Source organism: Dipodomys merriami, unplaced genomic scaffold (assembly GCF_024711535.1).
Source record: "Dipodomys merriami isolate MVZ:Mamm:240054 unplaced genomic scaffold, mDipMer1.0.p SCAF_6, whole genome shotgun sequence".
Lineage (NCBI taxonomy): Eukaryota > Metazoa > Chordata > Mammalia > Rodentia > Heteromyidae > Dipodomys > Dipodomys merriami.
In genome coordinates this window covers 23,702,969-23,730,365 of record NW_027206179.1, presented here as the reverse complement: position 1 = coordinate 23,730,365, position 27,397 = coordinate 23,702,969, and the positions used below count along the sequence as shown (strand labels likewise).

Genomic DNA, 27,397 nt, shown 5'->3' with positions numbered 1-27,397 from the left:
TTTTTTCTTTGTGTATTAATTAACTTCTTGTTAAACTACAACCATTATCATTGGAGCACACATGCCATGACAGATTGGAAGAGTGGTTGCCAACTTGGAAGGCAGGGATGGTCCCCGGTGGTCCGCTGTGACCATGCTGATGTCAACAATGTGACTTCCTAAGTGTGCTAACTATCTCACTGGAAAATAAAAAAACCCGGCCAGCTCACGTTTCATCCCACAAATGGAAAGGGCAAGGAATTGGAGGTGAGGGCCTTGTGGGCCTGTGTGAATCCCAGTGGCCCCAACGTAGAAACCCATGGGTCAAGTGTTGATCATTTCCAGTAACCCTCTCATCAACAAGCAAACCCACTCGAGCCTGGCAGGTAGCATAAATCATTATCTCTGGGGCTGGCGGGTTCACAGACTATTCCCTTCCTTGTAAACACACTGACTACAAACTCTTTTGTTGATTCCTGAAAGCCTGGAAAAAAAAAAAAAAAACTGTGATTCGGTTAAAATGGATGAGTTTACTTTTGAAGGAGCCCATAAGACAGAGGATCTCTGGAATGAAGGCAGTCACCCAGCTAACCATCTCTTTTGTCTGAGAAAGGATTTGGGGGGGTAGGGGGATGGGACAGGAGTGAACAAACCGTAGAAATCTCAAAATGACAAAGTCATTGTCCAGGGTGCTTTCTACACACTTTCTCTGACATGTCCACACAATGAAATGCAAGGGTCAGTGGTACGCAGACAAGTCCAGGCAGTTCCACTCTTGTGCTTTTCTAAAAGCCAGTGACCCAATCTATTATCCCCAAGTCTTAGGCAGGCTTTGTTCTCTAGATCCAGATGCAGACGCTTTTTCTCACTCTTCCCTTGGCCTCCCCCAGGAAGAACTGATGGAGGATACCTCCTTCCCATATATTCTTTTTTTTTTTTTTTTGGCTCAGCACTTTCACTTCATAAAGAGGCAGTCAATGTGGTGTTTTCGGGGGGATGGGGGACACCCATTCAGTGGTGGTCCCCGTGACTGCCTGCACTGGTGACTCAAGTAGCTTCAGGATTAGCCTTTTGTGTCCCATGAAAGGATATGAAAAGTCAGTTATTTAAGCTCAGTCAAGCTGTTGATTTTTTTTTTTTTTTGAGATGAGGGGTGTTTGGGGGAAGAAAGGTTTTGCAATTCAGTACTCTTCAATAAATTACAGTGTTGGGTGGAGGGCAGCTGTACACGCAAGTCTGCATACTCAAAAGCTATCCCAAATTAGAGAAGAAAAATTCAAATGTTAAAATTCTATTGGTATCGTGTACCTTCATTTTCAACTGTTTTGCTAGGAGGAAAGATCTCTTGGAAGTTATGGTGTCCACTAGGAGAATTCCAGATAACCAAGACTCTTTATTCAATGTTTATTGGAGAGTAACAATAGAGTTTCAGATACAGAAATAACATTAATACAGAAGTATTTAGTGCTCAGTGGTCTCTTCTGAAATTCTTGTGATACTGTGATTTGGAATGAGAAAATAGCCATTAAAGTCTGCAGGGAAAAACAACCATGATATCTAGGAGACAAATTCATGTGGACTTATGGATCCGTTTATCAGTTACCTTAATGCAGCACAATGTAACACAATGTCATTATAAGACTGTTTCTCATACTTAGCATAAATGTAAGTCAGGTATGGTGACACAGGGTTGTAATTGTAGCAACTGGGAATCTGAGGGAGTTGGGTTACACCGTGAGACCTTGTCCCAAACCCCTCAAAGTAGTGCTTTTGTTTTATTTTAGTTAAAAAAAAAAAATATATATATATATATCAACCTCTTATTTAGTGCATTTTGGATGACTGGATGACATACCAAGCATTTGAGTGGAAGAAGTCTTGTTGAGCATGTGTGAGCTGCTACATTTAAAATTTTTTTTTGTTTTAATTTTACTTTTCTTAGGTGAATATAATGGCAGCTACTTGAGAAGCTGAAGCAGAAGGATTACTTGAGCCCAGATGGAGGCCTAACAACCTAGTGAGACACCCCTCCCCAAAAAACAATCACAAAAGCAAAGATGATTTTATAGAAACAAGATCCTTTTCTCCTCACAACACTTAAGAAGTAGCTATCATTCGTACCAAGGCACAGATACAGCGCTGCGTGGCTTTGTGGAGGATAGCGACAGCTAAGTGGTAGAGCTAACATCTGAACTGAACACGGAGTTTCCAGCGTGCCTCCCCTTACTCCCATACATGGTACTTTTCAAGCTCACTTACACAGGAAGTGCCACCCACCACATATAACTGCATTTACAACAGCACGCATTACCCTCATGCTATGACAACATGGCATTTACCCAGTGTTATAAATATGCTCTCTAAAAACCACTGGAGTCACAATGGTAGACACGAAAATGGAGAATTGTCTCAGCAAGGCAAAAATTACTTCTGCAGAAAGGTATATCATCAGCCAAAAAACCTGGCAAGCAAGCAGAGCAGACAAGCTGCCTTTTTATTTACCACTAACACAGCAGGCCCTGCCCCAGTGCTCCGATTGGTTGGATTGAGGTTCACAATCTGCTCTTGGTGGGCTAGTGAGACTAGGCTAACATGTATTTACATAAGGTGACTTTGAAATAAGATTAGCAGTACACAAGTAATCTCAAAATATACCCACCCCCTTTCTGCTATTTCTATAAGTTTGAGGGGTGTCTTAATTCCATCTTGAAAAGAAACCAGGTTAAGACAAAGCCTTACATTGCAAAAGTCCTTCCTTATCCCAAAGTGGTTCCTTTTTCCCTTAACAAGGGCCAAGCCAGCAGGCCAAAGCAGGAACTTTTAGGAAACATAGTTTGCTACAAAAGAGTTTTTCTCAAACCAGAGAACCAAGAGCATCCACAGAAGCAATTTTTGTGTCTTTATGAGACAGATCAGAGGAAGCCATCTCTCCTGGGGACACTGGGGCAAGGGGTAAGCAACAAGTACTGAAACATACAGTTAAATAAATCACTGTTAATGATAACCTTTTAATTTTCCTTTAAATCAGCTAAGATCTTGGGAGTGGGGGCAACTTGACTTCCTACCCAGTCAGCTGTTAGACCCTTCCCTGATGCCCCAGCTACCTTGAGCAAAGGACTATCATTCAAGGAGCTAGACTGTCTTCATGATGGCACCAGCTGTATGAACACTCAACAGCCACCCTGAGGAAGCTGTACAGTTAGTACCCATAGCAACTGTCTACTGAAGCAGAACTCCAGCTCCTGAAGGCATCATTCCAGGAATGAGTGTTTCAAAGACCTTAGACCAGGCTTTTGCCCTTGTGAGCCTTTGTGAACTCTAGATGCTTTCATCTCCACTCAAGCCAGAGAAGAACTTCATCTTGTGACTGCAGAGGACAGGACGAGTCCAAACACAGTCCTTCATCTGTATAAAGGACTGTTGTGACTGTGTAACCCCCTTTACTATACCTCCTTTCAGGAAGAGAGTTGTTCAACTCACCTTATGTACCAGCACACCCTCCTGTGCTTCCCCAACCCTGTCCTCCACGTTGCAACATTAGGCCAAATAAAAGGCTTCTCTCCAGTGATCTTTTCTTGCTTACTTTTGATCTTTATCAGTAGAACAGGCTAAGCTGAAAACACAGATAGTGACCAAGTGATAGCAGAGCATTAGCAGTCAAGAACACAATAGCAGTAGTGATGAAGGGCCACTACAGAGTTCCAGAGTCGCCTGGACAGAAATGATGGGGACTAGAGGTGACAGAGACAATGATGGCTATGGACAAGAAACTGTGGACCCTGCTAACTGAAAAAGATGTAGAGAACTGTCAAATCCCTCGTTGTTATCATTGTTGTTGGTGTTGTTATTATTACTGTTATCCTTCAGTAGTTGTACAAAGATGCTTCAATTCAATGTATCAGTTTATGAGTACAATACATCTTGATTAATGTTAACCCCTTCATTATTCTCTCCGAACCCTGCCCATCCCCTCCGTTTACCTGATTCCATTTACACATACATACGTACACTGAATATTATGCCTATATTCGCTCTCCCTCTGCTTGCTCTCCACCACCTCATGCTGCCCAACAACATACAGAGAACTGTCCAAATCTTAGTGGCCAAGGTCTTGGACTATCAAGACCTCAAAAGCAGTATGACTTGCCTTGCAGGGCTGAGGCTGCTAGCACCTGAACTGTGTATGAGAGCTGTAATACCAAAGGCATGGCTTATTGCTGCTGCTATTACCCACTGCTTCTGGAAGCTGAGAGTTTCAATGGCTACTAAGTGTTAGGAACATATGAACTTCCAGCTTGAGTACATAGAACCGTAAATCTCTGGCTGCTAAAACCTCAAGCAAGAGGCCCCTATCTCTTAGGTTTTGGAGCTTTAAGCTTTTGCTTCTGCAAGTCCAGCCTTAGGGATGTCGTGAGTACTCAAGGACCTGAGACTGCCAACATTAGAAGAACGTCTTACCCACAGGCAATTCCTGTCTTACCCACAGACAATTCCTATTTGGTTAGAGGAAAAGGCCCCCAGTCAGCTGACTGGTAACCATCAATATTAGTCTTCCTTCCTCCCCTGGAATTGAGAAGAGTTCTAATCTTGCCAACAGCTATAATGTGATTATGCAGACATCATACCTAGTAGCCTTAAGAGTTGAACTAGTTGATGGTCAACCTTGATTGTCCCTTGGCACCTAGATTTTCCTCACTCCGACCCAGATCAGCTTTGCATTATCTTTCCCTTCTTAGTGTTCAAATTCAACGTCACCTGCTCCCTGACCGCTGAGTCCGTGCGATTTCCGAAGCCTCCTGAATTCATGTGGGACTTTGCTTGTTTATTCCTTCTTCTCCTTTTTCTCTTAGCTAGTGTATTAGTATTTGAATTCAGGAGCTTGAGCTTGTTAGGCTATTGTTCTACCACTTGAACCATACCTCCAGCCCTTTTCTCATAAACCTTTTCTGCCTGGCCTCAAACCTTGATCCTCTAGATCTGAGCCTTCTGAGTAGCTAGGATTATAGAAGTGAGCCACAGCTGCCAGGCTCAACTTGTTTATTTCTATTGGTTTGGTTGCTCACAGTCTGTCTCCAGTAGTAAGATGTCAATCATTGTGAAATCCAATACCTCCCTCCCACCTCTGTTCATAGCTCTGTACTCTATGGATAAAACACCTGGGGTGTGTGCAGTACCACATCCATACTGGCTTGATGGCTCTGAAAAAGGTTCAGATGAGATGAGGGAGGTGGACCATACTTAGCTCAGTGCTTGGCCCCCTATGGTGATGCCATGATCACTCCCTTTCATAGGACATGGAGATTGTTCCATTGTCAAATGAAGAAGTAAAGAGGTGTCTGCCATTGATAGGGAAAGATGTTTTTAAATGGTGAAAAAAGGGTATGAGGATGAATTCAAACTGTGCAAACACAGACACACATACATAGGAGTGTACAAAAGAAACTCACACACCAAAACATACAGATATAGACCAAAAAGACATCTGATCTGGCTGGCATGAAGCTTTTTTTCAGGAGCTGGAGAAAGATTAGACTGAAATGCTAGGCAATACTCTCTGATTGGCTTCTACAGAACAAACTACAGGTGAATAAAACAGTAATACAGTTATAACTTAAGATATATTCCCAGCGACCCTTCACTTCTAGTCTGTCCTGCTCAACAGTCTGGTCAGTGAAAAAATCTCATCTCTTTTGTCACAGCTGCTCCACATCTGTGCCTATGCAGGCAACGCAGGACAGCAGCACACAACACACACTATGAAAATGAGCTGTGTTACTGACGTGTGAGCATGAGTAGCAATAGCTACAAATATAAAAACAAAGGAACATTACGGTTCACACAAATACAGATCACTTGTTGAAGTACAAAGTTAGGCAAATAGGCTCTATTTGGGCAAGGAGTGTGTGTGTGTGTGTGTGTGTGTGTGTGTGTGTGTGTGTGTGTGTGTGTGTGTGTGTGTGTGTGTGTGTGTCTGTGTGTGTGTGTGTGTGTGTGTGTGTGTGTGTGTGTGTGTGTGTGTGTGTGTGTGTGTGTGTGTGTGTGTGTGTGTGTGTGTGTGTGTGTGGCCAATACTAGGGCTTAAACTCAGGGCCAGGATACTCTCACTTAACTATTTCCTTCAAGGCTGGTGCTTTACCACTTGAGCCACTCTTTTACCTCTAACATTTCACTAGTTAACTGGAGAAAAGAGGCTTCATAGACTTTCTTTGCCCAGGCTAGCTTCGAACCACAATCCTCAAATCTTACCTTCCTGAATAGCTACAATTACAGGCATAAGTCACCAGTGCCCAGCTAGGTTTGTGTTTGAAACAGAATTTCCTTATCTCAGTCATTTCATCAGTGGAGTAGTAAATCTGCTCCTGATTTCTGACTGGCTTCCACAGAGCCAGACATCATGCCACCAACTCATGCCTCCCCTCATCCTTGGACCTCTGACTCAATTGGAGACACCAGTTTTAACCCAATGGTCCACACTCCTGAACTCTTACTCACAAAACCAACAGAACTATCATTATCCCACAGAAAAAGTAATCAGGCATGTATGCTCTGGATTAAAAAGTTCACATGGGTAAATGTAATTACATTATTTATTTTTACAGCTATTCAATTTTAATTCTCCAGAAAAGGCTGAGCATGCCTATCTTTAGTAGCGAGAGCGATAAAAAAAAACGTATATGAACCTGGAAGTCCTTGTCTGAATAGTCTGATAAGTGGAAAACTCAACTGGCTGTTCACAAAGATGGCTTTGCTTTGGATTTCCATTTCTACTCCGTGTGTCACGACCTCCTGCCGGTTCTTCCTGGCTGGAGGAATACCAGGTGATGTATGATTGTCTCTGGAGACCCATGGCATCCGTCTCCTGCTAGCTAACACCAAGGCTTCTTCCTGACAAGGACATTCCAAAGCCTTTCTAAAGCCAGGTGCCAGTGGCTCATGCCTGTAATCCTAGCTACTCAGGAGGCTGACATGTGAGAATGGTAGTTCAAAGCCAGCCTGGGCAGGAAAGTCCATGAAACTCTTATTTCCAATTAAATACCAAAAGGCCAGAAGCAGAGTTGTGGTTCAAATAGTAGAGGGCTAGCCTTAAGCACAAAAGCTCAGGGACAACACCCAGGCTCTGAGTTCAAGCCTCAGGTTCAGCACCCAAAACAAAACAAAACAAAATCCAAACTCAATTGCTTCAATCTAACTCAACAGTCAAGTTGAGAAAAGAGGTCGGGTCCCCCACATCATTCTGTCTAGGAGGAAGTGAGGTACTACTGGTAATTAGTCACACAATCTGATGAGAAACCTGAAGACCCCAGGCCTTCTCATGTCAGCTGCAGGATTTGCTAATGACATTAAGAACAAAGATAGACAGGAAGTTTTTTCAACGAGCTCAATTTTGAAAGAAGCCAACGAAACCCTTTTAGGAGCGCAATGAGCCAGTTAGGGGGGCCTGAAATGTCATTTCCATTTCAGAGGCCCACCCTTGTAACCCAGAAGGCTTCTGTGGAGAAGATAACATCCATCCTACCTGTAATTTCTTATCTCATGGCTACGTCAATTTCTTTCAATTTATTAGAGGACTGAAAGTAGACAACAATTCCTCTGAAAAACACATGCCTGCTTTCCCCCGGAAAACATCAACAACTAAGCACAACCAGGCGCTGACTCCAGCTGATTGTCATTTTGACCTTGCTTTGCTTTAATTCAGGAGACTATTTAGAAATGTAAAAAGCAACCCCCTTCCTTCGGCTCAGCTAGCAGAGCTAATAGGCTTCTAATTAATTTCCAGAAGATTGCTGTTATAACTAACAGGTTTTAAACATTTGGTTGATTGGGGAAAATGAATTGAATATAATGTATTTGATTTGGAAAATTAGTTTTCATTCTATGTGCTTACCATAATAGTGTTTATTTTAAGTTTACATGATTCCATTAAGAGTCTCAGAACACCACTGGGTTTTTTTTTTCTTTCATCCTATCTAACTTAAAAAAAAAAAAGAATCAATTTACATTTAGATGTTTGTTGGTCTTTTATTGGAATGCAGGTTAAATTCATTTTTTTGTGGCTTTAATAAAAATCTTTCCTCTAATATAGCAGCAAGCCCTCAATACTTCAAAATGATCCCAGGGATACTTCAGGAGGGAAAAAAAGGCCCCTCATTGAATGCAAATCCTCCAGCGAAAGGCTCAGCCGACTACTACGGTGAACCAGTTCAGGCATTGTTTCTGAAGTTTCACTTGATTCCTCCTGACAACCATTTAAACAATGAATGTTGGGAAATGTCCCTCAAAGAATCGACAACAATAGCAGGGATGGGAGCTTTTATATTTAGCTAATACTATTTTTAAAAGGAGAAAAATATTTCTTCCTGAAGGGATTATGGGAAGCCTTATTAAAGACACCTGCAAACAAAACCTGACAATAGGTCTTTATCATCATTGATAAGTGAGTTATCCTTTATATAAAAACTCTTTTTTTCCCCCTTGGAAACAATAACACCAAGATTCACCTTGGCTATAAGGGCAAGAAATGGGCTAATTGGGACCAGGCGTACTCAGCTATGGAAAGCTGACCAAGATGATGCGACTAGGTGGTCAAAAGGACCCTCGTCTATCTGGTTAAACGAAGTATGAGACTAGAATGCTCTCTCCTCCCTCACACTGCCGAGGATGTTTTATATTGAAAGCAAGTAGCAGCCATCCCCTTCGCACCGTAATGGGATACAAAAACACAGGAAGGATTCTAATTACCAGGACTCACTCGGCTAAGCACCTAGTGGGCCAGTCAGCTTTGGAAGCCCAAACTTGGCCTAATTCATAGTGGTGAACCATTGTTGTGTAAAGCTCCCTTCTAGCCATCTGTACTCTATGAAAAACATGACAAGTGCTTGCTCCTGGTAGGAGAAATAACACAGCTAAATCCAGCAAGGTGTATTTAAAAAGTAAGTTTGTAGGAGAGAGAGAGAGAGACAATCCAAGGTGCTTGTGTGCAGTACAAGGGCTACACCTGCAAGGCCATGCTTTGCGCTGGTTGACAGGAGATGCCTTTACCCATGGGTTGAGCTGTTTGCAATCAGATATTCACAGCTGTCTTTCTGTGAGACTTAATAGAAATGTCTATAAGCATTTTAGGCTGATTAGTGATTTTCCTGACATAGCAAAGTTTCCAAACTAAGTAATTTTTACTCCTTTGACATCACAGGAGCCAGAGACAATCCTAAGCTTGGGATGTGAGGCCATCAGGACCCAGCCAGAACAGAAGATCCTACCTCTTCTTTGTCTAGCATTCAGCTCACAGTGAGAACAAACATTGTTAGAGGATTTTAGACTTTGCCAGAAAACCACATAGACATCCAGGTATGAAGAACAAAGAAAGGTTTATTGCCAGGAAAGGTGCCAGCAAGACCCCTTCTCACAAGGGAGAAGAAGTGCTGGCTATGGTCTGAGGTGACCTATATAACCTAGGAGGTTTAGATGGGGTTAGAAGGCGGAGATCCTGGTGTGGACGTGAGGGCCAGGGGCTTCATCATGGCAGACTAGGATTTATGGCTGCTGCCCAAATAGTAGATAAGGGGCCTTGCAGCTGCCCTGACCTGAAAGGCTGACCTAAAAGGCTCTTGTTGCCCAATATGGTGGTAGCTGCCCCAGAGAAGTGCCATCCCAAGGTAGAGGGGGTTGGAGGCTGATTATTTACTGGCTGATTATTTACTGCCTTTACTACATGGGCCTAGTGTGGCCTAAGAAAGGAGCATGCTGAGCTGTGGAAAGGGGAAGGAGTGTGCAAAGCTATGGGAAGGGAGCTCATTGGGCTAAGAAATATCAACTCACACTTAAGGAAAGTGACAACTAAAGTCCAAACTTCTGACAAGTGAGCAACAGCACAGCAAGTAGCTTTTGATGCAGTTCATTTCCAAAATAAACACTTGAAAAAAAAAAAGAAAAGTTCTCACACCTGAGTCACTGAAACATAGAATTAAATAAAGGGGGAAGAAGGCGGGGGGGGGGGGGAAGGGGGGAGAAGGACAACCAACAAACAAATAATACACCATGAGGACATGAGAGATAATATGACCCAATGTTACTCTTTAGGACCCTTAAGATCACAGTCAAAACTAACACCATATATAAGGTATTTCTGTGGGATTGTTGGGTCTTTTCTTTTTTTAAGGACACCTTAAGACAGAGTAATCAACATGTGAAAAGAAAAGCTGCCTAGAAAAATAAAAAAGACATTTTCTGATATGACTTTGATCCTGTGCTCAAATTATTGGCTTAAGCATGCTTGCCTCTAAAAGCTTTGTATCTGCAATAACCGAGCTCCATTGTCCTTGTGAACAAAGTATTATTTTCACCTTATTATTACTAATCTTTTCTTTGTAAGGAACCACACCTGGTTTTATCCCCCTTTCAAGGGGGGGGAAGGGAGGGAAAAAAACGGTGCAGTAAATATTTGCCCTTTGTGGTAATACAATGCATAATTTAGTTAATCTGGGCTATCTTTCCGTGAGAGGTGATTGTTTCTATATTATGAAATGTGTTCACAGTCAAGCGAAATCCCTGCCAGATACCTGGGAGGCAGACAGAGAGCCACTTACCCAGCATGTAGATGCCACGGACCAAGGCTGACAGGCCTGGGAGGCCACACCTACACACAAGGTATTACTCATGCTAACTTAGCCTCCCAACCATTACCACACCTTTCTTCTACAAACATGGCCTTTTATTAAGGTAACAATTACACATAGTCAGGCCCAGAACCCTACTCTTTCTCCCCCCACCCCCTGCCACTCCTATCCATGGAAAGGCCTAGAAAGAAGAACTTGAATTTTACATTTGAGCCCTTCACAGAACAGTTACGTTACCTGGATGAAATCAAGAAATGTCAGGGGGAGCAAGTCATCCATATGTCCAATGTCTTTGGAGAAACGATTTAAAATTCTCCCTGCAAGAACAGGATATGAGAGATTATTCATTTCCCCAGACAGACCCTTGAAGAGATTCAATTTGAAAATGAATCAAAACAATATTTTCAATGCATAATGTAATTAATGTTATACATTCATCTGAAACAAGTTGATGTCAGTGGCAAAGATGAAGTAAAGTAGGATGATAGCCTAATGAGGAATAAAAATACCACCAAATCAAACTAGACAAGGAGTTGTAAGATGGCCCTGATTTTTTTTTAACTATGGGGAAAACTTTTTGCGCTAGTATTGGGCAGGACTAGTCGGCTTTACAAAGTTCTATCCTTTTTAAATCCCACCTAGGATTTCACTCTAAGTAACGAGATGAACAGCTGCAGAATATATACATGAATCCTCATTGTGGCACCAATTCTGTTTTAGCTATCACAACTAACTTTGCTAAATGGTGAATTTTTTTCAATAAATTGAATTGTTAACCTTTGATTCCTTTCCTGCCCACCCCTCAGGATGCTTCTGGGTACCTTGCATCCTGGGAAAATTTAAAATCCTTCACTACTGGCATCCGAGTGGTTATTTTCAGACAAGCATCAAGTGTGACAAATGCACACCTCAACATCCAAGAAGACAATGAGGAATGAATGCCAGAAAACATAAATAATACTCCGTGATTATGGGTCGCTTCTGATCACTGAATGGAAATTGAACCCATGCCGATGTCAAGTAGAATCCAGGAAAATGGTGTGTTGGCACCAGGCTTCCAAAGTAAAAGCAGACTTCTAATAAATATCTATTCTCTTCATTTTAACACAGATACACACATACACACTGAGTTTCTGAGTTTATTTTGATGCAAATAACCCTTGTTTGTATAAGCCCTTGAACTTCCTAAAGCAATGCTTTGGGAAGCCAGTTGGAGTGCAACATGGGGTTTTAAGATGTTCTTCCAAGTGTTTGTCAAAGGAGATTTCATCTGGGGCCCTTCACCCCAGGAAGTCAAAGCCATGGGAGCATGGCAGATCACCGACCTCCTTCCTGGGGCACCTGAGCACAGCTGGGAAATGCAAGATATATAAACCCAGAGATAAGCTGGGCCTCAATTTTTTTCTGTCTCAGGCTTAGAACATACAGACTCCAGAATCTGTCATGTAGCGACATTCTTGGCAGGCCCAGTGACAACCTTTCTTAGACTAATAACACCTCCTTTAGAGAGTTGTTCAGGGGATTAAATGGGCCCATACCTACAAAATAAGCTTATCACAATGCCAGACACATTTTTAACAGGTTCTCAAAACAAACAAACAAAACAGTGGGATGGCAACTGTTTCCCAGGTTCTGCAGCCTGTCACTTGAGAGGAAAGTCAACTGCTAGCTCAGGGTGGAGACTGAGCATCTGAATGTCTAATAAGCTCCCAGGATGCCCTTGTGCCCTTGTGCCCAGCAAACCAGGCTTGAAGGGGAAGAGGTTGGGCAAGCATTCATCGGAATGCCTGAGGAACACTACAACTCTTCTCGCATATTCTTAAGGGCGTCTGGGGTGTAGCTAAGTTATTTCTTAAAGCATTTCAAAGAATCAGTGCAAAAGAAGAAAAATGAACGCTAGAAAATACCAACCATGTAATTAAAACACTTGTAATTTTTTGATGGGGAAGTTATAACTTTTTAACATAAGCAAGATTCAGACACCGTGAAAGAATGGTTCTACTCAAAAACTGTCAGAGCCATTTTTTAAAATGCTTTTTTAAAAAACCAACTTTAAAAAAAATCTTTAAAAAGAAAGACAGAAAGGCTATATAGAGATGGTGGGAATATAAAAATCATTCCATTATCTTTTCTCAGAGGAAGGTCTGAAGAACCCATAACCAGTGGACAGAAATAAAATACAAGAGTAACACAAACCACTGAGAAACATTTTCACGCACACTCAATGAACTGAGCAGGGTGTAGAAAATGTGAGATCAGAAGGTTCAACAATTCCTTCCTTGTCCTAAGAAACAACGAAGAGCTGCCGTGGATTGTTTGGAGATTATTTTCATCTGGCTTTGTGGCAGGCTATTCTAATCAGAGCCCTGATGTCAAGCTTATGGCCCCACAGTCATTTTCTCAAGTCTCCAAATCAAATCCTCATGATGAATTCCCTCCAGGTTTCTGCCAAGCCTCTTCATCCCACTGACACGGGGCCCCTGGAGAAAAGTGTCCCGGGATATAAGAGAAGGAAAGTCACAGCTTCCTGGGGGGCAGGGAGGGTACAGCCCAGCCCATCTCCACTGTGTAGAAAGAGCTTGCTGACATGAAACCAAATTCTGTCTTCCTGAAACATCCTACTGTTACTCTGCTCATTTTGTCTGCATAACCAGGCAGAGTAACTGGAGTTTCTCTTGATGTGGTAGCCCTTCATCAACATTAGGGGAAGTTAATCACAGCCTTCCCAGAGTTCTCACAAGCAAATGATCCCTGGTACGTCAATTGTCCTTCATGTCCAGCCCTGGTCATTGTCATTGTCTCTGCTTGTGCCCAGACCACCAGACCAAACTGAAATGCCTTGTGCCCAGGATTTAAAGAAACATTCCTGAGATTGTCTGCGTGCGAAGCTTAGAGTTCTGCACAGAGTGTAGCCCAGTCACAAAGCTCACCATCATAGCAAATTCTAGCAGCTACATCACATGCTAGATTCAGGTTCAATTTATTAAAAAGAAAAATCCTTATCACATCAACCCTGCACTGACCGCACAGGTGGATTATGGGAAAATACTAAGTAAATATGGATAAATATACTTACTCTTTTATGAGTGCATCCATGTTGGCCTAGAGATTCCATTTCTAGGAAGTATCAATACATAAAGACCTTTACCGTAGCATTATTTAACAAGTCAGAATATGTTGGGGGTAAGATGTAAATTTATTCTGTGTTTACTTTTCCACAGTGAGTACGATTTTGTTTGTGTTTTCTGGTATTACTGAAGTATAAACTCAGGCTTCTGTGGCTTAGCCTAGCAGAGTGAACTTTCTCAGGCTCATTCATGACATAAAATATCTCGGTAGTTCTTCCCTTTGCGTCCTATTCTCTCCCATAATTATAGTTTTAAGTACCACTAGATCCCTAGTACCACTAGGCCCCACTATACCACAGAGCCTTTGAGGGTAAAAAAACATGCTTGGTGCAACGTTTTGTCTTAATCATTGTACATATAAAGAGGAACATATCTAGAACCTACTAGTGGTTCTAGAAATTCAATATTTGGGTAAGTATTGGCCATTGGTACTGAGGGGTTAGTGTAATGTGAAGCCTAGAGCCAGGGTGATTTGGGTGGGTGGGGGAGATTGGTTTCACATGAGTTGAAAACCAAAAATGCTGTGTTTGAGAAGGCCAACACTGTCTTGGTCCCTGCAGACAATGGTAGGTACAGTGGGGGTTGGAGGCACAAGTAAAAGAACGATTGTCTAAGTGAGACACAGACTCTAAATTCAAACAGTCTAACCCAAAGAGTATAGTGTAGCTAACGATGACTGAACGAGAATGGGCTAGGTATAACACAGCACAGTAGGAAGAGAGTGATTCAAGGTAGAAGCACTGAGTGAAGCCCCGATGAATTCCAGGGCTGTAAAAGATCTGTGTGTGTGGGGGGGGGGGGGTCTGGTTCATCTGCGTGTGTGTGTGTGTGCACGCGCGTGGGGTTTGTGTGGGTGTGGGTGTATGTGGGTGTGTGTAGTCTGGTTCAACTTCATCCTTAAGGTCAGAATCTACAAGACAGAGGTTCACAGAACAGCAGAAAAGAGAAAGAGCAGAAAGCATTAGGGCAAGGCCCCAGGAGATCTTCCTCCTCTGCTGATATGCAGGAACAACGGGACTGGGACTCTAAGCACTCTTTGAAGCCCTGCTGAGACTCAAAACAGTCATAATAAATTTACCTGACGACCTCACAGCAGATGAAAGATCAGGAGGATCTCACAAAGTCCCTTGTTTAAGTTCAAAGTAGTAAGGTTTTGAGCAAGGTTTTGCTCCTATTATTACTAGAGCGCCAAGGCTATTCATTTCCATTCTCTATGATATGAAGATTCTGAGATTAGGGGCAGAGGAAGAAGAGGAGGCCAGGCATGGCTGATGCTGTACTCTTCTCTTCCTGCTGCCTTTCCCCTTCCTGACAGGAAGCCTCACACCCATGCATTATTCGCACAGAGATCACCTCTGAAGAAAGCTTCTACAGGCAACAGAAACATTCGTGGCACTTGAGTGGTCCACATTCCTCGTGTTAGAGATGAGGAGACAGAGACCACGCTCGAGGAGATGCTGTATTCATATTTCCTAATGTGCAAGGGTCTTCGGCCCAGCCTTCTGGGGATTTCTATACTGAAGGAAAGCGAGCATGGTGACCCTTCCTTCTTCAAGGCACCAGCTTCAATAGCCTTCGCTGGCTCTTATTTTCCCTAGGATTTTTTTTTTTGAGTTCTCTTTTTTGAGTTTGCCAATGCTCAAGCCGTTCATTTCCTGTATATTTACCCATTCCATAGCTTATCTGCACTCCTCATCTCACCCGGCTTACTCACTCACAGCTATCCTATAAAAACACCTAAAGCTAATCTACACAGAATCCTTTGAAACTGACCCAAGACAACCCACAGCCAAACTTCTCAAGCAGCGCCTGAGACCTACTCCCCAAAACCCAGGGTGAAAATGTGCAAGGCATTCTTGACTTACATGGTTCTCATGGAATTACCAGCAAACGTTCATTTTTCATTTGAAATAACCTCTTTCATATCCTTACTTCTTTATCTACTGAATGTGTTCTATCAAGTTGTCAGACACAGGTACCAATCTAGCCTCCCTCCCATTCCTCCTGGCTGGAACTCCTCTGTCTTCTGCTCCTCCATCAGAAAGGGTCTTAGTCTTTGCTGGGCTCCCACCAACGTGTCAGCCTTTGTCCCTCCTGCTCTCAAATTCATGTTGCCACATGCAGTTCCACCTGAACTTCTCTGTCCCCACAGGGAAGGCTGTGTCTAACTATGGTGCCTTCTCAGGAACCTTCCCACAGCCCTCGTTGATCACCTAGTTGGCTCTAGTGATCAACTACTGTTGGCTCTAGTGATCAAGCACTGGCCAGCATCAGAGTGCCTTTACATCAATAATCTGACAGTCAAAAGGACAATGCTTCTGAGATGCTCATTTGCACACTAGTCATCTGGTGATGTAAGAAATATGTAGTCTCTAAAGCACTCAGTGAGGCCTGAGAATCTGCATTTCCAATACATTCCCAGAAGATTTGAATGCTGCTGATCCAAGGACCACATTTCTAACAGTGGGGAAGAATCAGGAAATTTCTAATGATGTTTGTTGTGTTTAGAAGTTAACCCCCGTCACATGTATAACATCACACACATATGTTTGTTTTATATATGTGTGTATATGTATATATATGTGTATATGTATATATATGTGTGTATACATATATGATATCATATGTATAATGACTGTCCTTTGCAACTCCTTCCTAAGTTTCCAGGAGCCAAAGAACAGTTGGCTCTTTTTATTCCCATAGGATGTCAGCATATAGACTTGTTTGGTGGGGTGGGGGGCAGCTGTCAGAGGAGGCAGGAAGGGTAAAGCAGATGCAGACCAGGGCAGGGAAGGGGGGGGAACATGAATAGTCATGAAGGACGGAAGGGCAAGCCAGAGGAAATGCAAGGCTCAGGTGAGAAGAATATCATAGGTCACCAGATCTCAAGGAAGCCTCTGATTTAGACCTACATAATAAGCAAGGAATCCCTTCTGGAAGTTAAATGTAAAAATTACATAACAGATGGCTATCAAATGCCATCTGACCATCTTAAGGTAGCAAATTGGACACACAAGTACTAAGGACCCTAAGCGACCTCCTCTTTCAAATAAGGGACAAAGCACCAACAGTTTCTTGTCCTTCCTCTCCCACCTTCAAATCCCTGCCTACACACTAGAGAAGTCTAACCTGTCGTCTGCAGGTGGGTTTCCAACATCTCCTTCATGATCTAGTGCCAGCCCTGGGATCGTAGCTAAGGAAAGCACTGTCTTAGAGATAGCAGGAGCAGGGACACCTCATATTCTGGATATTTGTTTCCTTTGGAGCTCAGAAAGAACATGGATGGCAGAGATTCCATTTCTACTATATAGCCCTTTGAAAGAATGCCTTCCTAGGATAATTATGCTGTCTTCAAAGCTAGTGGTCCCTTGCCTTTTCAAATAATTAAAAGTTACTCGGAAGTTTTATTTCCAGGTTTGATTATGACACACTGGGGTAAACTGGTTTCAAAAGTATTTTGCATGTTCTTCTCTTTTCTCATATTTCTCCACTTTTGCCCTTACCAACAAGATGCCAGGTATGATTATCCTTATAAGCTGACTTATAGAATCCTAAATCTCCTTAAGACAAAGGGCAGCCCCATAGTCTGTCCTATATGATACTTCCAACTCTTTTTTCCTCTAAATCTTTTTTCCTCACCCTCCTTTTACTTCAGACTCTTCTCCATCTGTTGACCAGTTAGACACAATCCATTCCTAAGAACTTGCTATTTAGAATTAAAGCCAGGTCTGTCCCAGTGTTTTGTATACATATGGGTATTTTATTTAATCTTTATAGTACTAGGGATAGATCTCAGGGTCTCACACTTGCCAGGCAAGCACTCTATACTTGAGCCACACCTCTGGACCTTTGTATTGAAGATAGAATGTAGCCACCTTTACCCCCGGGGCTGGCCTTAAACTCTAAGTCCTCTTGCTTCCACTTCTCAAGAAACTCAGATTGCAGGCATGTACCACTAGGCCTAACCCTTTGGGGCAATTTATAATCCAACCTTGGTGTTCAGTCATCAGGATATAGTAGTTTTCCCAAATCTGAAAAGATACATTCTATAACCCCCTGTGGCTACTGAAACCAAGCACAGCACCAAACCTCATGCATGCAATAGCAGCTGTTCTGCCTAACATACATAACCTCTGATAAAGTTCACAAACCAGCACAGAAAGAGATGAGAAATAACTAGTGAGAAAAAAAACAACACTACACGATACACTGTAAAGAAAGTTACATGCAGACGGTATTTCTCTCTTAAAAGAATTAAGACAAATACTACTTCTTTTCAGTCCACAGTGGACCATAGACGAACCGTAACTCTGGAAAGTACAACTGTGAACCAGAAGACTAAGCAAAAACAGAAACTGCAACAACACAGCAGGAGTGAGAGAATACACGCAGGCAGCAGAATCAGGAAGGTCTGGACCACATACCAGGCAGCTGGCAGTGAGAAGGCCAGTACAAGCAGGGGCCTCCATCAAAGAAAGTTACAGGGGTCAGGCAGGGTTAGCCTACCATGTTTCCACAATGGGAATAGGGCCTGAGACTTTGGGAGGCCGGCAGGCAGAGCACAGGTTAACAACATGCACAGAATTTGTCCAAGTGGGAGAAATGACATCCCTCAAAACTAAAGAGGTGAAGAGGGCAGAGGCCAACAAATATTTACCCAGTCAATGGAAAGAGCATGACCTAAAGTATGCTGAGACAAGGAAGGATCTAGCCCTATGTAGCACAGGAGTGGATAATGCTGAGAGCCGAGGGGCATCCAATGGAAAATTCCCCCTCGTAGGCAAGAGCTGTGTTTTCTGTCTTCCATCCACAGCTCTTCAAATCCATGTCTGTATGGAGGAAGTGTGGGTATGGAATGGCTATACTGCAATGAGAGCCAACAGACACTCAACACCTCTAAGTAGGCTGGAGATAAGGTGATAGGTTCTACACAAAGGCCCAAATCAATCCCACTTGTCTCTATGTGATTGAGATGCCCCACGGCAACACATGGGGTATCCTCATCCAAATCTGTGAGAGAGACTTTCTTGTGGTTATTTGAGTTCATTCATGCCTGCTTTCTGAAAAAAACATCAATGCTAGGCATTAATAAGTGCTAGAGACTGTGTTAAGCACACATACACCATCACTAAACTATGACAGAGATACTGTCTCCATTTCAAGACAAGGCACCTGAAACTTCAAGATAGTAAGAAACTGACTCAAGAAATTGAATTTCAACCTAAGAAGTAGCCACGCTGAGACTCACACCCAGCCTTATAGCGATTCAGAGAGGTGTGTCCATGTCAACATATCTGTGAATGAGGCTATTTTACTGGACACTTCTGCAAGCACTATTAAATGTTCACTAAGAAGGAGCTAATAAAGTTATAGGCAGAGCAGGCATTAAGCCAGAATGGATAGCCAGGCTTCTTCTGATTGGCTTATGCTTGCTGCCCTGGATGTTAAATACTTTTGACTATCATTCCTGGTTAGTAGAGTTTCAGCAATCCTCTCTTGGCTAACTATAATTAAAGTAAAACATTTAAAATAACTCCACCTCAAAATTATATTTCATAAGTCACTGTGGGCTGAAAAAAAACCATTAAGACATGAATAAATGAATGATTGAAGACATATGGTCTAATAATAATGATTAGGAAAGTCTAGGGGCTTGAATGTCACCTCATCCCAGGTCTTACGAAGCTGTGTAACCCACAGCAAATCAAAGTGCTAGAGGATTATCCTTGAAGGAGTGGCTCTACCTCACAGACTGCCCCAGGAAATTGGAAATGCTTTGCTACAGCAATCGGCATTGCTTTTCATTTTCTAAGCATTAACAAGGAAAATTTAAAACGCAGAAGGCAGACTAGGCCATTTCCTTTACCCCAAGGAAATACAGCAGTGAGCCCAGAAGGTCAAGATCTACCTCCCTAGAAGAATCTCCAGGATGGAAGCTCTGAAACACTACAGATCTAATGAAAGCTACAAAGCTGGCTCACTGGATAATGTCCACACATAGTTTGCATGTGATATCAGGGAGTTCCTAAATCAAGAACCAGAGGCATTGGAAAGCCTAGGGAAACGTAGCTAAGGAATGGCGATGTGCAGAGAATAAGAAACTGCTATACTTGACCTCTCACCATAGGAATGTACTTTTGTTTCCAAGAACTTTTTTCTCCCTTATCCAGCATCCTTAAAAAAAAAATGCCCATGCAATATCTCTAGAAAATGAGTATTAGGGAAGTTTAAAACAAAGATCTGAGAACATTTAGCCTGTAATACTTCCCCCATTCTCATGAACAAAGATCCCACAAAGATGGTGGCAGTAATACCAACTTATAAAACAATCACCTAAACAAAGCATAACAAAGCATTCACACTTGCACAAAGACCAGCATGAGACTCAATCATGGAGATTACCTTGAATGGTAATTACCATCTGGCATGCAAAAACATCCCGGTCTCCAGTATACATACAAGTATATGTAATGCTCAAAAAATAGGACAGCAAAACATTTGGTGTGAGAACGTGACTGAACTTGAAGACAATGGGCCCTCCCACTACCCACCCTATGTAAAGCACCCAAAGGTGTGCTGGAAAGGAATCAACCAACACCCAAATCTCATCGTCAGTTCTATCTCCAGTGCATCATTTTAATATCTGGGAACCGCCAACGGATGTTGCACCAACATAGGCTAGCCTATGCTCAGTGTAAACGTGGAGACCTCTGTGGGGATCATAAAAATATTTTAAAGGTAAGGGGTAGGGGGAATCATTTCCAGCTATCATACTGCTTCTTTTAAAAATCCATAGGAAATGGAAATAGCACCTTAAATATCACGATTCTACTTGTCTTGTTGGTCATAAATAGTTTAGAAAGCACATGACCTCTTAATCAATGCATCTTCTTGTACTTATGGGGCATCGGGACCTATTTAAATAATCTCCAGTCCTTTCTAATCTGACTCCTGTTCCTTTTTTTCCCATGGCATCCCTAGAAGTTTAGGAACTGAGCCAATTTCTAAAACCTGAAGCCAGCTGTCCGCCAGCCCTCATTTTCCTCCACTTTTGTTGGGGTTTTTTTGGCAGCAACTGACATTGCTCTACCCTCTTCTGGAAATATTCATGTACTCTGGTTTCAGAAAAAATATATATATATTATTTTTCCTTCTTTTGTGTGTGTCATGTGTATGTATACACGTGTGCACACGTGTATGTACTAGGGTTTGAATTCAGGGTCTAGGTAGTATCTTTTATCTTTTTATTCAAGGTTAGTACTTTACCACTTAAGCCAACACTCCACATCTGGCTTCTTGCTGGTTAATTAAAGGTAAGAGTCTTGTGGCCTTTCCTGCTGGGTTGGCTTTGATCCTTTATCCTCAGATCTCTGCCTCCTGAGTAGGTAGGATTTGGTGTGAGCCACCAGAGACCAGACTATTTTTTTTTCCTTTGAATACCTGTCTCTTTCCATTCCTGCTGCCCTGCTCATTTGTATTTCAGGATTCCCATCTCATCAGATTCTATCCACTCAAGGGAGGTTTCATCTGCTCTTATGAGGTCACCCATTCTCTAAGGACAGTAACTCCCAAACCTGAGCTGGGCACACTGACTTATTTGTAGTTTTCAGTGTGTCGAACTGGTCGACCTCTTCCTGACACTGCTACTACTTCTGCCCCACCCCCATGTGTCTTATGGATATCAATGAATGCAAAGTATTTACTGTAACCTGAAGATACCCTCAATCACTCTTGCTTAAAATGCTTAACAAAGTCCAATAACTGTCAAAGGAATTTCTGCATTTTATAAAAGGCCTTATGGATTTACACTGTAATTGTGTGCGTGTGTGTGTGCATGTGTGCGCATGCACCCACGCACATGTGCATGTATGCGCACTGCTACTGGGTCTTGAACTCAGGGCCAGGGTGCTGTCCATTGGCTTGTTCCACCCAAAGATGGTGCGCTACAATTTGAGCCACACTTCTACTTCGGCTTTTGCTGGTTAATTGGAGATGAGAGCCTCAAGGATTTTTCTGCCCTAGCTAACTTCAAACCTCAATCCTCGGAAGAACTCAGCCTCCTGAGTAGCTAGGATTACAGGTAAGAGCCACCAGTACCTACCCTCAAACATTTTTATATACTGGAAAAGATAGAATCCAGATTCTGAGTGTTTACTACTTTAGGACTATCCATCAGCTCAGAACCAACCACACAAGTTGGCCTCTTGGTGGCAAGGTGTCATAAGAACGGAGCTGACCTCCCAGCCCTGATGTCTGTTATTACATCAGATAACTTAATCAGAACACAAACTGTTCTGAGACTGCTGTGGAGGTAATTAAATAACAATTCGATGCCAATTAATCACAGTCAAAAAAAGAGTCTGTCAGAGAAGAACTCTATACACACTGGAGACTATTTAATGGTCAAATACTTGGCAAGATCCTAGTTAAACAATGATTCATTAAACCTCCTCTGCTACACAATGGCTAGGCTAAACTTGATGTGAAAGAATCGAAACTCTTTTGTTCTCTCATAAAAAGACATCAAACCTCTGTGCGTGATATTCTTTTCTCTCTCACTTAGCAGACTGCTCAACTGCATGATTCATGCTGTGTTCAACTGCTCCTATGCCCATGGGCGTCTGCAAGTCCTCCTCGGCCCGGAATACTGTAGCTGCACAACTCTTTCCTTCCCAACTACAAAAGCGAGCTGCCACAGCTGACCACTCATTCGCTCCAAGCAAGGAAAAGAAGTCCAGACTCAGAAACTACCTTCTATCCTAGGGAAAAGAAGCGGTGACCATTTCTTTAAAAGCAAATGATTACCCATTTTGGGGGAAGGGGAACAATCTCGATCTACACAACGTGTCAATCTAGCAAAAATCTACTGGACATTTTTGGTTGTGTGCGCTTACATCATCAATTAGGCTCTTTTACATTAAATGTCCCATTAGAACACAACCGAGATCCACTTCAAGTTCAACTGCTATTTCCAAAAGACTTGTAATCATATTGCTCAGAAGGCTTCTATTAACTTCCTAAGCATTCATTTATTCCTATGGAGAAAGAATCCAGCTTGTTATTTGCTGGGTTTTGTCCAACAAACACAATAAGCACTCATAATACCACCAATGGAGCTCTCTTTCTTTTTCCTTCTTTTCTTTCCCTCTCCCTCCCTCCTTTCTTTCTTTTCCTTTTCCCCTTCCCTTCTCCATCTCCTCTCTGCCTCCCTTTCTTCTTTCTTTCCTTCCTTCCCTCCCTTCCTTCCTTTTTGCCTTCCTTCCCTCCCTCACTCCCTTTTACTTCCTCCCTTTCACTTCCTCCCTCCCTCCCTCCCTCCCTTCCTTCCTTCCTTCCTTCCTTCCTTCCTTCCTGCCTCTGATGATTTTTTTATATTGAGCTGTTGATCTGAACAGAAATTAAGGACAATAGAAGAGGCTGGTATTAGGTTGTAGATGCTTCAACTGGGGAAGAAGCTGGGCCTCTCTGTTACATTTGCTTCTCTTTAGAGAAGGGTTCCGAGTCCTACTTAGTAAATATGGGGTTCTTACTAGTATTCTGAAAATTAAAATTTTAGTTGAGGATGTAACTCAGAGGTAGAACGTGGGAGCATGCCCAGCATCTCTAAAAAAAAATACTCAGTAAAATCTCAAAAAGTAAATAAAGTAAAATTCACTTGCTTGAGGGGAAAAAAAGTGAACTATAAAACACTTTGAAAGAAGAAATGCTTCACATACCATTTTTTTCTAAAGCTAGCTATCAGCTCCCCCTCCGCACCATTTAACGCATATCCAAGCCAAACATATATGACACAGTTTACATAAAAACATTAAGAAGCTTCACGGAGGACTTATTGGCAACACATATTTTAACTCTGCTCAAACGCTGAGAAGGAAGAAATGAGAGTCTCTTTTTTACTACGTCTTGTGGGATACGAAATTTTGAAAGCAAGCCGATTATAACACTGATTATTGGACTTCCTGTGCATTTACTATGTCAAAATATGTCAATCAAAATCAATCAGATATTTTCATGCCTTAACCCAACAGCAGAAGAAAAAAGCATGTCAGACCTATGAACCCCAAAGCCGGCTTTGTGTTCCCTTCATTGCTAGCGCCCCTCATTTTATTTCCTGTTGCTTTCCACAGCACACAATGACAGCAACTCTGAGTACATCTATGTCTCAGCTAAACTATGACATAAAATGAATTTCAAGAGAGGCGGGGGGGAGGAGGGAAGGCACCCCAAGTCAAACCCACACATATCCTGGCCAAACAGATTTTCCTGCAAATATAAGCAGTTTTCCAGGCTAGCAGAGTAGTGGCAAAAAAAAAAGTAGATTTATGCGTATTAAAGTGCTGACAGGAACAAGACATTTCAGCAGTAAATAAACTACGTTGTAACCCAATCGTCAAATCAATAAAGTCATTAAAAATAAACTGCATTCTTCAAGGAAATGGTGAGTTTTAAGAAGGAGGGGAAAAAAATTATCTTTGCTGGTGATGGAGGACATAGCTAGTGCCAGACCCAGATGACAATTACCAGACCTGGCCTGTCTCTCGTCGCGCAAAGCAGCATCCGAGGGCACCTTATCTTCTTTCATGTGTGTTTAGACGTGGAAACTGCCACACGATGACTCTAGCTTCCCCAAAGGCATCTTATAAATACAAATAAGAAAATATGCCCTCCCTTTTTCTTTTCTTCTTCTTCTTCTTCTTCTTGGGCCCCAAACTGACAGAATATTATCACTTCTGTAGATTCTTGCAAGTCGTCACGATGGTGTTGGAAAGAAAAAAATGTGCTGGGATTATAACATCCATTTATCTAAACTGCCAGCATGGAACAAAATTCAGGTGAGGTGCATGCCACCTAAATTAATTTACTACTTGAAAAAGACTTCTTATGCCAAGCCTGTCAAGAGCAAGACAGGAAAGGAGTTGGGAAACTGTAAATAAACCTGAACACGGTTTGCGTTTGATCTAATTTTCAAGAGTAGGATTAAAAAAGAGGAAGAATGCCAAGGGAAAGCGACAAGAGGAAACTAGCTATGAAGAGGCCTGCACTTGGGAGCCCAGGACCTGAGATCTATGTGACTGCTCTTTTTTTTTTTTTTTTTTGGGGGGGGTGCTTACCATGGCAAGAGAACAAGTGTTCCTCACCATTGATGATTAGAGGTCACCTCCTATGACTCACTAACACAACAACAACAACAACAAAGAATTTATCATTGCATACTTAATAGACAGCTACTATCACAAAGCCAGAAAAGGCTGAGCACTAGAGGCTCAGGCCTATAATCCTAGTTACTCAGGAGGCTAAGATCTGAGGATCATGGTACAAAGCCAGCCCAGGCAGTAAAGTGTATGAGACTCTCATACTAGAAGTAGAGCCAAACACTAGAAGTAGAGCCAATGAACACCAGTCTTGAACAGAAAAGGCCTAGGGAGAGTGCAAGACCCTGAGTTTTAGCACTAAGACCAAAAAGGCACAACACAAAAACAAAACAACAATAAAAAGAAAAGTTATCTTGCAATTGGCACTGAGGAAGTGTGAGGCCAGCAGCTGTTTAAGTGAGGACAAAGGCCTTGCTTGGGGGTGGGGAGGAAGAGGAGGGAAAAAATGTTCCAGGCAAGGATGAGTGCCAGGGAGAAGAAAGAAGTAGGGGAGGGTGCCCAGAAGTTCACAGCCTCTTATTTAGAAAATCTGTAACTGTTTTGATTATATCTGGTTTTTTTGGGGGGGAGCGGGGAGAAGGCCATAGATCCTTAACTAGTCTGGAGACTTCTATTTCTAGAGGTTCCTATTACAGAAGACAGCAAATCACTGGAGCAAAGGGGTTAAAGTCAACAAAAAGCTAATGGAGAGTATAAAACTGGTAATTTCTCAAACACAGGTTTCTTTCCCTGAACCGTACTTTTCAAGTTCAGATAAAATATGCAACAACTATAATTCTCATGTAAAACTTAAGATATTGCTCATATTCTAGACATGGGTGTTCAAGGGGTGGAAATGTAGATCTGTGGTACTGTGCCTGGTTAGCATGCTCCAGGCCCTTAGACGGATACCCAGCAACCACAAACAAATCAATGTTAGCAAGATAAAGTACTTACACAATTATAGCAGTTTCATTTGTTTAATGAATTTCAGTTACCAAGTATAAACACTAACTATACATAAAGAATTTCAGTTATCAAGTATACCTAGCATAGGCAAGTACTGAAAACAACAGTCAAAAAACTATTACGAGATAGGTGCTGGTGGCTCACACCTGTAATCCTAGCTATTCAGGAGGCTGAGATCTGAGGACCACAGTTCAAAGCCAGGCCAGACTGGAAAATGTGACACTATTATCTCCAATAAACTACACAGAAAAAAAACAAAACCCAGAAGTGGTGCTGTGGCTCAAGTTGCAGAAAGCTAGGCTTGAGAAGAAGAATCTCAGGGACAACTACCAGGCTCTGAGCTCAAGCCGCAGGATCAGTGTGTGTACACTTACAAGGTATACACATACATTCTATTACTAATCTTATCACATACATACACACACAACTATTTATTACTAATCTTATTCATGAAAAATATAGATAATTATGTTTGAAAGGTACCTCAGCTAGTCTTCAGGACTGAAAGGATTCCAAACATTTTTATCATGAACACAGTCTCAGTCCAGTTAAATTTCGCTGTCTTTTAACATACATTGAGCAAAATCAAAATTTGACAAGGTTTTAAATGTAAGTAGACCATGATGTCTCATCTAATTTAATATAAAACTCATTTAAGTGGGAAAATGATTTTTGTAGTATATAAGGAAGAGCTCAAAAAAAATTTTTTAAGTGCTGAGTAACTCTTTGGGCCAACCGTAGCCTTTTGAGGGTATTCCTGGCTCACAGGGCACCTGGGCCAACTTCTGATAGTCAAGGTGCTGATTTACAAGGTCAAGTTCCTCAGAGGTGACCCAGACTTCCCCAAAAACCAGAATGTTCCTCTCCAATAATGCTGAGTTGGAGAAGACAGAATTCCACAGCTCTGCCAGTTGAATTCACCTCGCCTGGGTTCAACTCTTTGACTCAAGACAATCAACATACCAGGGAGAAAATGAATGGAGTAATGAGTAGAGAATCACACACCTTAAGATGGCAGGAAGCCCCAGCAAGTGCCCACAAGCATAGATGCCAAATGTCAACCTTGCCTCTACCTATCCAGGTAATCAGCCATTGAAAGCTATGTTGCTATAGCCAGAAAGCCCTCCTGTGTGAATATAGGTGCCTCAGACTTGTTAAGACTAGGCTTGGGGTGAGGAATGAAGAACTATAGATGCCATGTTTAAGTGGCATGGTCTGCTCTGTGGGGAATGCTGGCTGTATTATATAGATAGGCAGAAAAATGGGGGACCATTTCTTGTCATGGTTGTTACCTTCTGTGCCTCATTTCCCGAAGCCACCAAACCCCAGCTAGAGGAGATCTTTTGTAAGAAGAGATGAAACAAGGAAATAGTCATTGCGTGCTTTCCTAACATTTGCCAATGATCCAACAAGCAAAATCAGTGGACCTTAGAACATGTGCATGAGAACTTCATCCAAGGAAGACCATCCACACTTGAGAGTTTCTCATTCAGAACACTGAATAGTGTTGCTCTGGCTGAATCTCTGTGAGGCCTGAACCAACACACTTCCTCTTTTTTTCCCCTCTTGCAGAGAT

At 42.2% G+C, this 27,397-nt stretch overlaps 1 protein-coding gene across 1 annotated transcript in view; it reads right to left on the bottom strand.

Moving 5' to 3' along the window:
- Abcc4 (ATP binding cassette subfamily C member 4 (PEL blood group)) overlaps positions 1 to 27,397 on the bottom strand; it is a 221,304-nt gene that overhangs the window by 68,133 nt on the left and 125,774 nt on the right. The window contains exon 20 of the mRNA XM_070002734.1: positions 10,830 to 10,909. Coding sequence (XP_069858835.1) covers positions 10,830 to 10,909 — 80 coding nt within the window. The remainder of the gene's footprint in view (positions 1 to 10,829; positions 10,910 to 27,397) is intronic.